General features: G+C 44.3%; 2 protein-coding genes and 1 long non-coding RNA gene across 7 annotated transcripts in view; 1 reads left to right on the top strand and 2 right to left on the bottom strand.

Annotated features, from left to right (window-relative positions):
* Window positions 1–745, top strand: part of EVA1C (eva-1 homolog C) — a 41,201-nt gene extending 40,456 nt beyond the window's left edge. For 4 of the 5 annotated variants that reach the window (XM_041407689.1, XM_041407690.1, XM_041407687.1 and 1 more), the window contains one exon: window positions 219–745. In XM_041407689.1, the coding sequence (XP_041263623.1) occupies window positions 219–613 (395 nt within the window). In that variant the 3' untranslated portion in view covers window positions 614–745. The remainder of the gene's footprint in view (window positions 1–218) is intronic. The other variant, XM_041407688.1, reaches the window with a different exon arrangement.
* LOC121337551 overlaps window positions 1–2,869 on the bottom strand; it is a 35,948-nt gene extending 33,079 nt beyond the window's left edge. The window contains exons 1-3 of the long non-coding RNA XR_005952913.1: window positions 2,759–2,869; window positions 2,227–2,667; window positions 462–575 (exon numbers count right to left, since the gene is read on the bottom strand). This is a non-coding gene — a long non-coding RNA (uncharacterized LOC121337551). The remainder of the gene's footprint in view (window positions 1–461; window positions 576–2,226; window positions 2,668–2,758) is intronic.
* Window positions 2,870–5,072: 2,203 nt separating this feature from the next.
* Window positions 5,073–12,285, bottom strand: LOC121337549 (cilia- and flagella-associated protein 298-like). The gene is made up of 7 exons (XM_041407691.1): window positions 11,927–12,285; window positions 10,651–10,818; window positions 9,258–9,325; window positions 7,399–7,557; window positions 6,940–7,071; window positions 5,560–5,655; window positions 5,073–5,470 (listed from the first exon to the last, which is right to left on the bottom strand). The coding sequence occupies exons 1-7, from the start codon at window positions 12,063–12,065 to the stop codon at window positions 5,360–5,362; spliced, it is 873 nt and encodes a 290-aa protein (XP_041263625.1). The 5' UTR covers window positions 12,066–12,285; the 3' UTR covers window positions 5,073–5,359.
* Between the last annotated feature and the right edge of the window lie 641 nt (window positions 12,286–12,926).

Below are 12,926 nucleotides of genomic sequence, written 5' to 3'. Positions count from 1 at the left end.
CTCATAAAGGGCTGGGGTCACGTTGTTATTTTACAGTGTTATAACCAGAATGGATTTTTGCCCAGCAGTTCAGAGAGGCAGAGCTGGCGGGGTTGGGCTGTGAGCGTCGGGAGCTTTGGGTGCCCTGTGCCTACAGAACACTCGGGAATGGTTGCTGGGGTTTGTAACCAGCCTTGGCAGTTTGTACAGTGATTAAGCCCTGGCTTTCTTGCCTGCAGATCACCCTGAAAGAGTCGCTCTCCTGTTTGTGTCCAGCGTTTGTGTGGGGTTAATCCTCACACTGTGTGTCTTAGTGATCTGCGTGTTGTGTCCTAGTGACATCCAGAAACTGCACAGGAAGAAGGATCAGCTGGTGCCAGAGAGTGCCAGAGCCTACAGGAGCAGTGAACAGGAGGAGGAGGAGGAGGGGGAGGATTCCTCCCTTTCAAACACCCAGGATGAGACAGACAGACTTTACAGACCTTCTTACTCAGGTTATAACTCAGCAGAGGCAGCAGAACTGGCCGAAAGGATTGAGCGCAGGGAGCAGATCATACAGGAAATCTGGATGAACAGTGGTTTGGATATGACACCCCCTAGAAATATGAATACATTTTATATTAATGAACAATAAATGGCTTATTTTGGATGACACTCTACCCCTTTTTAAAAAAAAAAAATGTACCTTCTGTGAAGGAACATTTGTATCAGTGAATATAATTATTTGTAAAATAAAAAGAAATATATACAATAAAAAGAGGGCTTCATACCCTTGACTGTCTATAAATCCTTATGTGAAAAATACTCTACAGTTTTAACTCGTGGTACAGATTACTTTTCACTGTAATTTACAGTTTCACTGTAACTGCCAAATGCATGTTTAGGAATATTAAAGAAGGTGGAAAATATTTAATCAGATATTTAATGAACCATCAGAACAGATCTGCCCAAGATGCGCTCCTGCTGCTACCTGTGCTGGACAGTCTGTGAAGGACAAGCTTCAAAATGGCTGCTGCTTTCATAAAAGACTCTTGGAAGTTACCAGACGCCAAGAATACTTTACTTAAGGGAAACACTGGGTTCATTTTTCTGATCCTAAAGCAGGGTTAGAGCCAGCACTTGAATGCAGGTCATATTCTCAGGATTTTTTATCAGTTCCCAATCTACACTTGCAAATTTTTAGTCAGATTTGGTTTCAGTTGGAGAGAAAATTAAATCAGTAATGTATCTAAGCTGAAACCAGAACAGCCTTCCTGTCTTAAAAATGTCTCCAATATTTTTGCTGCAGCCCACAGGGAATTTACTGAACAAAAGGAGGAAAAATGTCACTTCCTACTGGTAATACTTCATGGGTTCACTGTGCTTCCCCACTTAGATGCCGTGTGCCCAGGTAGAACATAGTACGAAACACTTGGAAAGAAAACAGTGACATGGTTTGTCATTTCCTGCTGATACAAAGTCAAATTAATCCTGGAAAAACTTTAAAGGGAGGAAGGGAGCTTTCTCAGATGACTAAGGCACAATCCTGTGCTCAACTGGAAAAATCTCACCAGCAACTAGCATCCTATCAGCGGAAGGAAGAGAGGCTAAGGAGATGGACGGAGGGTTGAGGTCATCCAGAGCACTGGGAAACTGCAGGAGAGGCCGGGCAGAGCCCTAAGCCTGGCTGCAATCCCGCTGCTCCACTGCTCTCCCCTTTTTAGTAGGAAGCTGTCATAGCCTGTGCTATGCACGATATTGGTTAATAGGTTTAGCTCTGGAGAAGCCCATGCCTTGGTCCTGACGGTGGAAGAAGGCAAGTTTTTACCTTTGGGGAGGGCCCTGGGCCAGACCTGGCCCCTTCCTCCCAACTCATGGGGCAGGTGCCACCCATTTTCCAGGCAGATACAAAGGGACTGATCTACATCCCAACAATTCCTCCTGCTGACAAACCATACTAGTGAAAAAAACTCGATCATCTTCTTTTTATGGAGCAGGCTGGACTCTGGCCTGCAGGGCTGAGGGCAGGGGCACCTGCTCTCATGGGCTCCCCAAAACTCTTGAATCCTGGTGAAACTCCCTTCTGGAGAGCCTGGGGCCCACAGCCCAGCTGATCTTTTTTGGAAGTTATCTGGCCAGCAGTCAGTGTTTACAAGTCACTAAAATTTGTGCATTTTCTTCCCTCATTTTTTTATTGGGAAGCCTTCCCTCATGTTTAATTGGGGTTTCAGCCCATAAGCAGACATCCTAACAAAAGTTGGGAGTTACCTTTCCTTCAGACTTTACTCACGACCAGGTAAAGTTAGCATGGCCTAGGGGTGGCCACCTGGAGAACACCTGGTCCAGCCAAACATGGGACTCCACAACGTTTCCGGGCAACCTGTGCCAGTGCTCGGCCACCCCGACAGTGACAAAGTGTTCCTTGATGTTCAGAGGGACCCTCTTGTGTTTCACCTTGTGTCCATTGCCTTTGCTCCCGCCACTGAGCACACAAGTCCTTTCCCCACTTTGTTCACTTCATCCACACCTCCGTCCATCTGATGCCCTGCAGGATTCCCAGCTGAAACCAGGGTCTTCACTCCTGGTGGCAAAACAACTGCAGTGGCAGCAGATCAGCAAAAACCAGTTTGCAGCTTAGAAGTCAGTCTCTTCCTTGGGGCAAAACATTTTGCTTTTCCCAACTCTCAGTCCTCTCCTTGCTTTTACAACCTTGGAGGAAAAAGACATTTTACACTGAAATAGTGATTTAACTGATGACCTGACCCCCTCCTGACTTTCCTCCCTGCCTGCCACCACTCACCAGCAGGCAGACAGTAAGAAATTCCTCCAGGTGCCAGAGAAGCAGCTGCTTCCCAGGATGGAGCATTTCACAGACACTGGGAACGTCTTTTGAAGAAAAAAAAAAAAAAAAGAAGTGCAGGGCTTAAATGCATGCCTGTTTAAATGGATCCTCAAACATAGTGACAGACCCTGTACAAATCCCAGCATCAGCAGGCAGGGAAGCAGCTTTTCAGCTTTTGCTCCAGGCTGGGAGGTCAAGCTTCACTCAGGATCTGTTCCTTTGACTGAGCTATTTATAGTTCTGCATTTGACTTGCTATTTTTTCCTTTTTACATAAACTTTCCAAGTCTAATTGGGGAAAGCTGTCAATTAGTGGTTCACCTCATTTCCAAATATTCACTGTTCACAGCAGTCTGAGAGTCAGAATGAAGATAAGCATAAAAAAAACCTCATAAACAGACATTGAATTATTTGGATCTTTCTGAAACAACACCCAAAGTATCCAGTAGACAAAACAGAAAATTAACGAGGTATGCACTTCTCCGTCCCAAGCCCTAAAAATCCAGCAGCTGAAGTGCCATAGCTGGAATCTCTCCAGGCTGAGTGCTGAGGTATCCACAGGGATGGTGCCATGAGGCAGCAGCAGCAATGCTATGGGAAGGACACTCAGGGCTGGCTCTGGGAAGGAGTTTCAGCAGGAATATCCCTGCAATTTCCCAGAAGAGCAGCCTAAAGAGAAAGTACTGCAAAGGAGAGCTAGCAAGTTGTTTGGACTAATTGGTTCGTGCCCCACACACAGCTGTGGGCATGACACACACCTGTAAATTGCATAACTCAGCATCAGCATCTGCTGGAAGGCAACATGCAGTGCTGCTATGGCTGTCTGAACTCCCCACTCCTGCCTTGAAATCAGCCTCAAGTTTGTCACCAGGAACACTGGGCGAGGTTGCAGAAAGCAATAAATAAATCCTTCCAAATCCTGGGTGAGGCAGAGAATGCAGCAATGTGGGGAAGCAAAACCGTGAAAAGGAGAAAACGAATGAAACCAGGTGTGGAAACCATTTCCATTCATCAGGATGGTGATATGGCCACAAAACAAAAATTTTAGCAATCTTCTGCTGTGTGTCTCCTTTGAGAAAGAATGGATTTTCTCCGTGGAAGGGCACGGCTACTCTCAAACATGCAAAAATAAGTGGTTTACAAGAAAGACAAAATGCTTTTGCAAAGTTGCAAACCTATGTGTGGTGTTTCCATCTCATTATCTCCTTGGACAGTTCAATACCCACAGGCTTTCCTGGGTTCCAGTACTCTTCAATCATTTCCCAGTGAGTTCATTCCATTTCACCCACAATAAATGAATCCTGCAGATCCACAAACACTGTTGTGAGAACTCCAAAAAGGATCAATGCTATTGAAAATTTGCTCAGCTAAAGAAAAAACCAGCACCAATTACAGCAGAGAACAGCAGTTAAAGGGGCACAGAATCCATGTTAATTATTTCCTATGCCTACTTTTCCCTTGCTTTCAGAGAGGAAATGAGAATATTATAAGCTCTGGGACACTGATTTTCCTCTTAGGAGGTGGAAGAACAAAGTGTTTTTTCAAAAACCTTTTTTGCCATGTGAAATAATTCCAAATAAATTTTAAATTAAAAATATTTGAAGTTTTTCAACTCAGAAATGCTGGTTTTTCTTTTGTAAAAAGTCATGTTACTGTAAAGTTGAGATTCAAGAAAAACTACCAGACACCAAACTTCCCTGAAAGTAAAAAAAAAAAAAATCAGTGATTGAAGTAAAACCACCATTAATAGTTCAGTGAGTGGCATTCATTACCTGTTCTGCATCCAATCTTCAAGCTGCGAGTTCAGCAAACACGTGTCTTTTACCTTGATCAGTGTCTCTTCAACCATACCAATACAGAAAATTATGATGATTTTTTCACTTCCATCCTAGAAGATCTGGTCCTATTAAACTTGGGTTTATCCAACCTACCTGCAAATGATGCTTATTTTTGTATACAAATTAATGTCAACCTCTATATACCAGCAAGAAAAACGAAACCTGAAGAATGAAAAGGAAGCATTCCACGAGGATGTTATTAGTGTTTATATAAAAAACACTTGAAACAATTATTAAGAGGTTAACTCATTTCAAAATGACAGTTTGGAAACAGCTATGTTGAAATGTAAAGAAGCACATGAAAACCCTTAATTCTCCCTGGATTAGTCAGGGGAAACTGATTTCCTACAAAATAAATTACCTTCTGCAGAGGACACCATCTAATAGTAATGCAAGAATGAGAAAAGAGTAAAAAGGCCACTCTGACCAACACCAAACATTCCAGTGCGTATTTACTACATTTCTTACCTATGAAAGAGATTGACATTTCCATATCCAATTACAAGTTTCTAATAAAATAGCAAGTGTCAAGACAATTTGTCCATTTCTTTGCAGAGGAAAGTGCTGCTGCAGTCACAGAGAAATACAAACATTTATTGAACATCTAAGGCCACAGAAGTGACAATTTCAGCTGCTGTCAGAAGAATCTACCACACACAACACAACCCCTTGCTTCAAACAAGAGCATCAACCAAGCAGCTTAGGAAGGGGTTTGCAGAGCTTCATCTTGGACCCCATTTGATGTCTTTTACACCGTGAAATTGCCTTTTCAGAGCATGGTTGTCTGCCCACTCAGCATTTAGAAACGAGTTGTCGTCCTCCTCCTCCAGTTTCTGTGGCAGAGAGGGGAGGGAGGCAGTGAGGGACGCAGCCTGAGCTCTGTCGGAGCAGCCCAGCTCTGGGGCACCAGAGGAACACTTACCTTCAGCTCCTCCTGCTTCCTGTAGTAGTACAGCATCATCTCTTTTTGCTCTTCGTGGCTGATCACAGGCTCCCGTCCTGGAGCTCCTTGTCCTTTCTGGAAGGGAAATTGCAAATGTTGCTGATGGCATTTGTGATACAAAGGAGAAGCTGCTATACAAAGACATCGAAAAGCTTTCTTCAGACAACTGGATTGCTCAAATTTAACAAGGTCCCTCAGGACAGGAAAATAAATGCTGAGAAACTGTGGCTGCATTCATAGAATCACAGAATGGTTTGGGTTGGAAGGGACCTTAAAGATCATTTAATTCCATCTTCCTGCCATGGGCAGGGACACTTTCCACTAGACCAGGTTGCTCCAAGCCACATCCAACCTTGGATACTCCCAGGAAAGAGGCAGCCACAGCTTCTCTAGGCAACCTGTGCCAGAGCCTCAACACCCTCACAGGGAAGTGAGGGTTATTTTTTCAAGGGAGGTGTATTTTTTCATCTCTCTATCTGAATCATGCTGTCAATTCTGTGGACATCAATGGAAGATGCAAACAGGATTAAGTCTATTTTACATAAATTTCCACTTTAAAAGATATAATAAATCTGTTTTAAGGTCACTCTAGATATCTCAGGACAGGCCCATATCTTTAGCACCTCTACTAATACAGACACAGGATGGCATAGGATTCAGTAAAGCAGGGAAGTAAGGGAGTTACAAATCACTACAAATAAAAGGAAATTTCTTATCCAGGCCACTGTGCCCCTCGAAGAAATGATGGGCAAAGCAGAAAACACGTGCTGTCAGCAACTGCAAACACAGCCATCTTGCATGGAGATGGTGGATGCTCTCGAGAACAAACGGGGTTTGGGCAGAGAGGAACCCCCGTACTGCCCTTGCTCTTTGAGCAAGTCCTTCAACTAATCAAACAGACAGCATTCCTGGGAGCCTACACTTCAGTGGCTATTGAGATGCCACACCATTTCCCAGTGACCCTGAGAGGAAAGAAAGCAAATCTGGTCTTCTAAATAAATCCCCTAAATCACCTGACTTACCTTTTATGGATACACAGCAGAACCCACTGCAGGGTGGCAAGATTTGCCACAAAACCGCCCAGTTGGTATTTCCTCTTTAAATACCTCTTTGTTGTACTTCACAAAAATACCATGGAGTAAGAAATAGCAACTACAGAATGTAACTGGCAGGCTAAAGAATTACTGAAGAAAAACTCGGAGTATAATCCATTCAAACCTTAAAATAGATGTATAGTTTTATGATGCTCAAGTTGGAACTCATCTAATCCATTTTATACTCCTATGGATAGTTCTCTTCCACAGAGAACAGACAACCAAGGGTGAGGAACTTGTAGAGCAATCTCCCAGCAATACTCACTTTTTGGATCTTGACAATGATGGTCGTTTTCTCATTTTTGCCTACATAGTCAGAGAGCAACTTTGTTTCTTCTAACTGCTTTCCAGCCCACCACAACTGTGCTTCTGATTCTTTTATAACTTCAGTTCCAGCCTGTGACAATATAAACAAGATGAAGAGTTGGAGGGTGTTGTTTCTTGCCTTTTTTGTTTTCAAAAACAGGGGGTTTTTTCCAGGGAAAAAAAATCTTTCTGGAATTCCTAACATGAAGTGTAATTTTACACTCTACTTCTACATCTTTCTCCTCATTAATCTATGGCATTTTCATTTATATTCCATTCCATCTTGATGTAATATAAACACTTTGAGGAACAAATTCTCCATGTTGGAGGTGAAAACAACTTTCTCTGATAAGATGAATAACAGTACAGGCCATGTTTAACCCAGGACTACATACAATGGGAATACATTACTGCATACATGAGTTCCTGACAAGTCTTCTTTATCTTCGAACTCCATCCTAATTGGATCATGTGGAGGCAATCCCATTGGATACACAATCATGACAGCCCCTCGGAGCTGCTCCAGTGCATCTGTCACCGTCTCCATAGTAACACACACATTGGCCTGAACTTGTTTCTGAAATACAGACAGAGATCATTGGCAATACAAGCAAACCTGTAGAAGGAGTGGCCAATTCAAAGGCTAAGTGACAGGATATCTGAGCAGAGCTAACAGGCTGCACAAAGACATCAGGAGTGCAAATTTCCTCACTGGAATACTGACTTGGGAGCACATCTCTCACCTTTGGCCCCTCTGTTTAGCCTGCTTACGTGGGGTGGGGGGGAAAACAAAAAAGGGAGATCTTCACTAAACTGTGCAGGAGACAACTGCCCGTGGAACACAGGACTTACACCAGGACACATGGACCACAAATACCAGACAGGGGTGCTTTGGCTCCAAGCACTTGTGATTCATGAACGTGATTCAAGCCTGCAAAATTCAAGTGAGGGATGGAGAAGAGGCTTAAAACTTGAGAAAAAAATAGACCACATGTGAGCGGAAGCGTAAAGCTTGGCAAACTGCACAGCTCATGCAGAGAACTGTAAGACCAAGTACTTGAGATCATTCCAAACCCTATTGCAAGGATAAATGAGAAATATGACACATCTGGAAGAAAAGAAGTAAAGGTATTCCCTGCAGATTTAACAGCTTCTTAAGTACTAGGGTAAGGGAATGATGTGAGCGGAAGCGTAAAGCTTGGCAAACTGCACAGCTCATGCAGAGAACTGTAAGACCAAGTACTTGAGATCATTCCAAACCCTATTGCAAGGATAAATGAGAAATATGACACATCTGGAAGAAAAGAAATAAAGGTATTCCCTGCAGATTTAACAGCTTAAGTACTAAGGTAAGGGAATATTGCCTCCTTGTGGACAATCTTAATCTGGTTAACTGGCCAGTACAACCTCAAATACACAGGCATGGTTTCTTCTTTTTTGTCATTATAAATTGGCAAACCAAACAAACCACTTTCCATACTATCCTGAACTCCACTCATAAATATTACTATATTTGTTTTTCAAAGTCATACAAAAGCTGAAACACAACACAGAGCACCTACACATTTTGCAATGTGAATTTCAACGCCTGACAGCACTGTCCCATCAGGGCAAACCTTGTGCTTGTCTTTGAACACACACACACACTCTCAGCAGGACTGAGCATGAGTCCAAGCACTTGTCAAACCAAGGCCTAACCCCTGCCCATCCCTGGAATGTTCAAGACCAGGCTGGATTGAGCTCTGAGCAACCTGGTCTAGGGGAAGGTACCCCTGCCCACGGCAGTGGGGTGGGACTGGATGAGCTTTTTAGGTCCCTTCCAAACCAAATCATCTGTGATTCTGTGATAATCTAAGAGATTAGAACACATTCTTCAATTAATTACACACAGAAGTCAAAAGACTTCATTAACTCCAAGAACAGCACAGAATGCAGTTAATTTTTCACCAGAAAGCACGACAAGCATTCACCCAAAGAACACACCAACAGCAAATTGCAAGGATAAAACTGAATGTGATTTAATCGTTCCACATGGGCTCGGCTGCCAGCATTCCCTTGGAGTTTAATATCTGATTCCTTAACCTGTTGAACCACTTGCCAAAAGCCTTACAGAAAAACATTAACCAAAATGTCAGGTTTTATTAGACTATTCACATCACTTCATAGCATTTCTCAACAACTGTCAGCCCTTGCACTGAAAGAAGTCTGATGTTATTTAAGATGTCCAACTCCACAGAACTTATTAGGAAAGACCCACACATCACTTGGGAAACTTACCTTAGAGATTAATGCCTTGGCTTCTTCTATTGTTTTCTTTATAACTTGCTGCATTTTTTCATTTGGAGCTAAAAGTAAGAAACACATCTCATAGTCTATGCTTACTGTAAAGAAACCAAGCACATACCCTGTCCAGACTCCACTGTGAGCAAATGAAACAGCATTATACCATACAGCAGGAGTTATATAGTTCATTGCTGTATTTTTTTTACTAACTTGAGAAATAATCAGTATTTTCCACGGGACAAACATAAGAAACACATCTCATAGTCTATGCTTACTGTAAAGAAACCAAGCACATACCCTGTCCAGACTCCACTGTGAGCAAATGAAACAGCATTATACCATACAGCAGGAGTTATATAGTTCATTGCTGTATTTTTTTTTTACTAACTTAAGAAACAAACAGTATTTTCCATGGGACAAACGAACTTACTTTTCCCAAAGACATGTGACTGGTATTTGCCCCATTCCTGGGAGTGTTCCAGGCCAGGCTGGACGGGGCTTGGCACAATGCGGTCTAGTGGAAGGTGTCCTTGCTCATGGCAGGGGAGTGGAAGTGGATGAGCTATAAGGTCCTCTCCAACCCAAACTATTCTGTGATTCTATGATCTGGAACTTCATCTGGACAAAGGTCCTCATTAGAAAGCAACAACCATAATCCCATACCCTCCACAACAAACCAAAGCTCCTTCCCCGCTGGACTATTGTGGGCTGTACTGGCAGACATGCTTTAACTGGGCATAACAGCTTGCAGCTTTCTGACTTGTCTTTTCTAATTAAAATCTCAATCTAACAACAAAGACAGTTTTGCAAATACACTGCACATTTCATATCACAGTTATCTATTTCAATTGCTATAAAAAGCCTGTCCTCAAAAACAAAAATCCAGCTAAAGCATACTCATTCCCAGCTCATGTCCCACTTGGGTGCATCAGTTGATGGCACTTGGTTTGGCTTACACATACACACTGTTCAATTTTCTAACTTTGTCAATATCACAAGGCTATCCTCTCACTTACAAAAACATGCTCGGTGAAGCTGAACCCCAGCCAACAAGAAAAAAGGAGAAATATTAGAAAAACAACCTGTTAACATATCTTGGAGTCCCTGGGGAAAGCCAGTTCTCAAGAGTACATTTACAGATGGGGAGAGTAAATTGAACTGGAACAGTCAAACTTGCTCCTGGTGATTGTTTATGTGCTGAAGAGACACACTGCTCTTTAGGCTTGTTAATCAGCATTACCGCAGATGCTAACCCAAGACAGAATTCCTGTGTGTGGAACTTATAGTTTGGCTACCCCATTCCAGAATTAGGGATTTGTTGCTCCCTCTTGTAATATGGATTGTCTGTGTCTGAAGGGAAAGAAACAAGCATTGACATTTGACTTACCAAATCCATTTCTTCGTCCCATTTCATCCTTCCTGAAGGTGCTTCCTCCACTTGGGACACACTTCTCTGCCCACTCGTCCTTTAACTTCAGCTCTTCAATCTGCTCATCTGTCAGTCCTTGCATATTGTAAGGTAAGAAAACACCATGCTCTGCCAGCTCCTCCATCTCTTTAGAGTGTTTAGAAAACAAGATTAAAAGTCTCTGTTACTATAGTCCATTTACAAAAGCCTTTACCATGATGTACATGCAGGCAAAACTTGCCCCTAGCTTTTTGTTTCTAAACAGGTAAACACAGAGAATAAGAAATAAGGGATATAAACACTTATAGATATGTATTTATATATATAAACATATACAGATACGGATGGTGTAATTATGCTAAAATTCCTATATTTTACATACCCATAAAACAACATAACAAATGACACGTGCAGGGATGCAAATCCTCATGGAACTTAGTGGCCACAAACCTTTTCTTTTTGGTATTTTCCTGGTCAGATTTTTTTAAATTCCAGAGCAGCATCAGTATAACCTCAGACACCCCACAAACACTGAGGCTGTCGCACAGCTGGTGTGGGTGGGCTGCACCCTCAGGCCAGGCTTACCTGACAGGAATCTCTGCTCTGACAGCCCCATGCCGGGGTGGGAAATGTTTTTTAAAGCTGCCTCAGAAGGGAACTCAGCACTTATTCAGACATGCCACTGACTCCATTGCATGGCAAGAGATGCTGGTGGTGACCAGTATAACACCACACACACGTCGGGGCACTGCTGGTCACGAAGGAATACTTCACACTGCCCTGAAGGAGGACTCTGCACAAGGGTCTAGTAACAGGGCAAGGGGAATGTCTTCAAACTGCCACGGGGCGGGGTTGGATGGGATACTGAGGAGAAATGCTTCCCTGTGAGGGTGCTGAGGCCCTGGCACAGGTTGCCCAGAGAAGCTGTGGCTGGTCCCAGAACCCTGGCAGTGTCCAAGGCCAGGCTGGACAGGGCTTGGAGCACCCTGGTCTAGCGGAAGGCGTCCCCGTCATGGCAGGGGGTGGGACTGCGAGAGCTTTAAGGCACATCCCAAACCAAACCATTCCGCGATTCCCTGATTCAAGCAGCCACTACCGGCACACGCAGCGGGAGAGTTTCAGCGCTTTGCAGTGCCCTCACTAAACACCGAAGGCGGGAACTCTCGCACGACCCCGTTCAGAGCGGAGGCGGCGCGTCCCCGCTGCCCGGGCCGTTGCCGGGAGCCGCTCCCGCCGCCGCGGCCCCAAGCGGTACCTGAGCACAGGCGCTGCACCTTCAGCCGCCCGTTGTGGATGCGGGCGACGAGCGGCGCCAGCTCGGCCAGGCGGGCGCTGCCCGGCGCCTCCAGCAGAAACTGGCTCTCGCCGCCGCGCTTGACGTGCAGCCGCACCATGGCCGGCCCCTCAGCAACGGAGCCGAGTCCCTGGATACCGGCGGCAGGGAGGGAGCGCGGGCACCGCTTGGGGAGGCTCTGAGAGCGCGGGAGGGGCCGCTGCCGCCCCTGCCGGTAGCACCGGGATCCTTACGGCTCCTTCGGGATCCGCCGGGAGGCCCCGGTCCCGCCGCAACGGCGCCGCCGCCGGTCCCGCCAGCGCTTCCCCTTCCGGCCGCCCGTGAGGGCTCGGGAGCCGCTTAAAGGGCCCGCGCGCCCTGGCCGCTGTGGGGAACGACAGAACGTCTTGCTAACTGCAGGTAAGGAGAGTAATTGCCTCTTGAATTAATTATTCTAATTAACCATCACCTATATGTGTATAATTCATAAGTAGTGGGCTATTCTTAAATTACTCTCAGGCGGTACTTAGCAAAGTTGTTACAAGCTATCTCTGTGGGGACAGCTTGGGAAAAGGCCTGAAACATTCAGTTTTGATAAACGAACTCTGCTATGTCCAATGAGCAAAGCCCGGGAGAGAAAGAGGGATTAGGGAGGTTGGACATCTAGAATGCAGAATTTATGGATCATAAGGACACTATGCAGAAATTACCAGATAAAAATTCAGTATATGCACTGGAAATTCCCTACTAAAGGGAAAGATTTTATAAAAAGATTAAAAATATGGCCCAATTAGCATAAGTCAGAAATCAATCACCAATAAATGACATCTTTCATTATATTTAATTAATGATAACTATACAATTTAGAACTGATGAACCTTAATGTTTTTGTTTACTAAAAATGTATAAACAAGTGGAAAAGTTCTGCATCAGTGTCTGTGTGGAGGCTGGAATTTTGTCAGCCACATAGCCCCGGCCAAGA

This window comes from Onychostruthus taczanowskii, unplaced genomic scaffold, assembly GCF_017590055.1.
Source record: "Onychostruthus taczanowskii isolate IOZ18803 unplaced genomic scaffold, ASM1759005v1 scaffold278, whole genome shotgun sequence".
NCBI lineage: Eukaryota > Metazoa > Chordata > Aves > Passeriformes > Passeridae > Onychostruthus > Onychostruthus taczanowskii.
Note: the sequence above shows the minus strand (reverse complement) of the source record. Positions and strands in the feature narration are given on the sequence as shown.

Coding starts and splice junctions, on each gene's coding strand:
- LOC121337549 (XM_041407691.1), bottom strand. CDS start 12,065: ATGGTGCGGCTGCACGTCAAGCGCGGCGGCGAGAGCCAGTTTCTGCTG. Junction 10,819..11,926: donor GGTGCAGCGCCTGTGCTCAG/GTACCGCTTGGG, acceptor AACACTCTAAAG/AGATGGAGGAGCTGGCAGAG. Junction 5,656..6,939: donor TCATTGTCAAGATCCAAAAA/GTGAGTATTGCT, acceptor TTTCCCTTCCAG/AAAGGACAAGGAGCTCCAGG.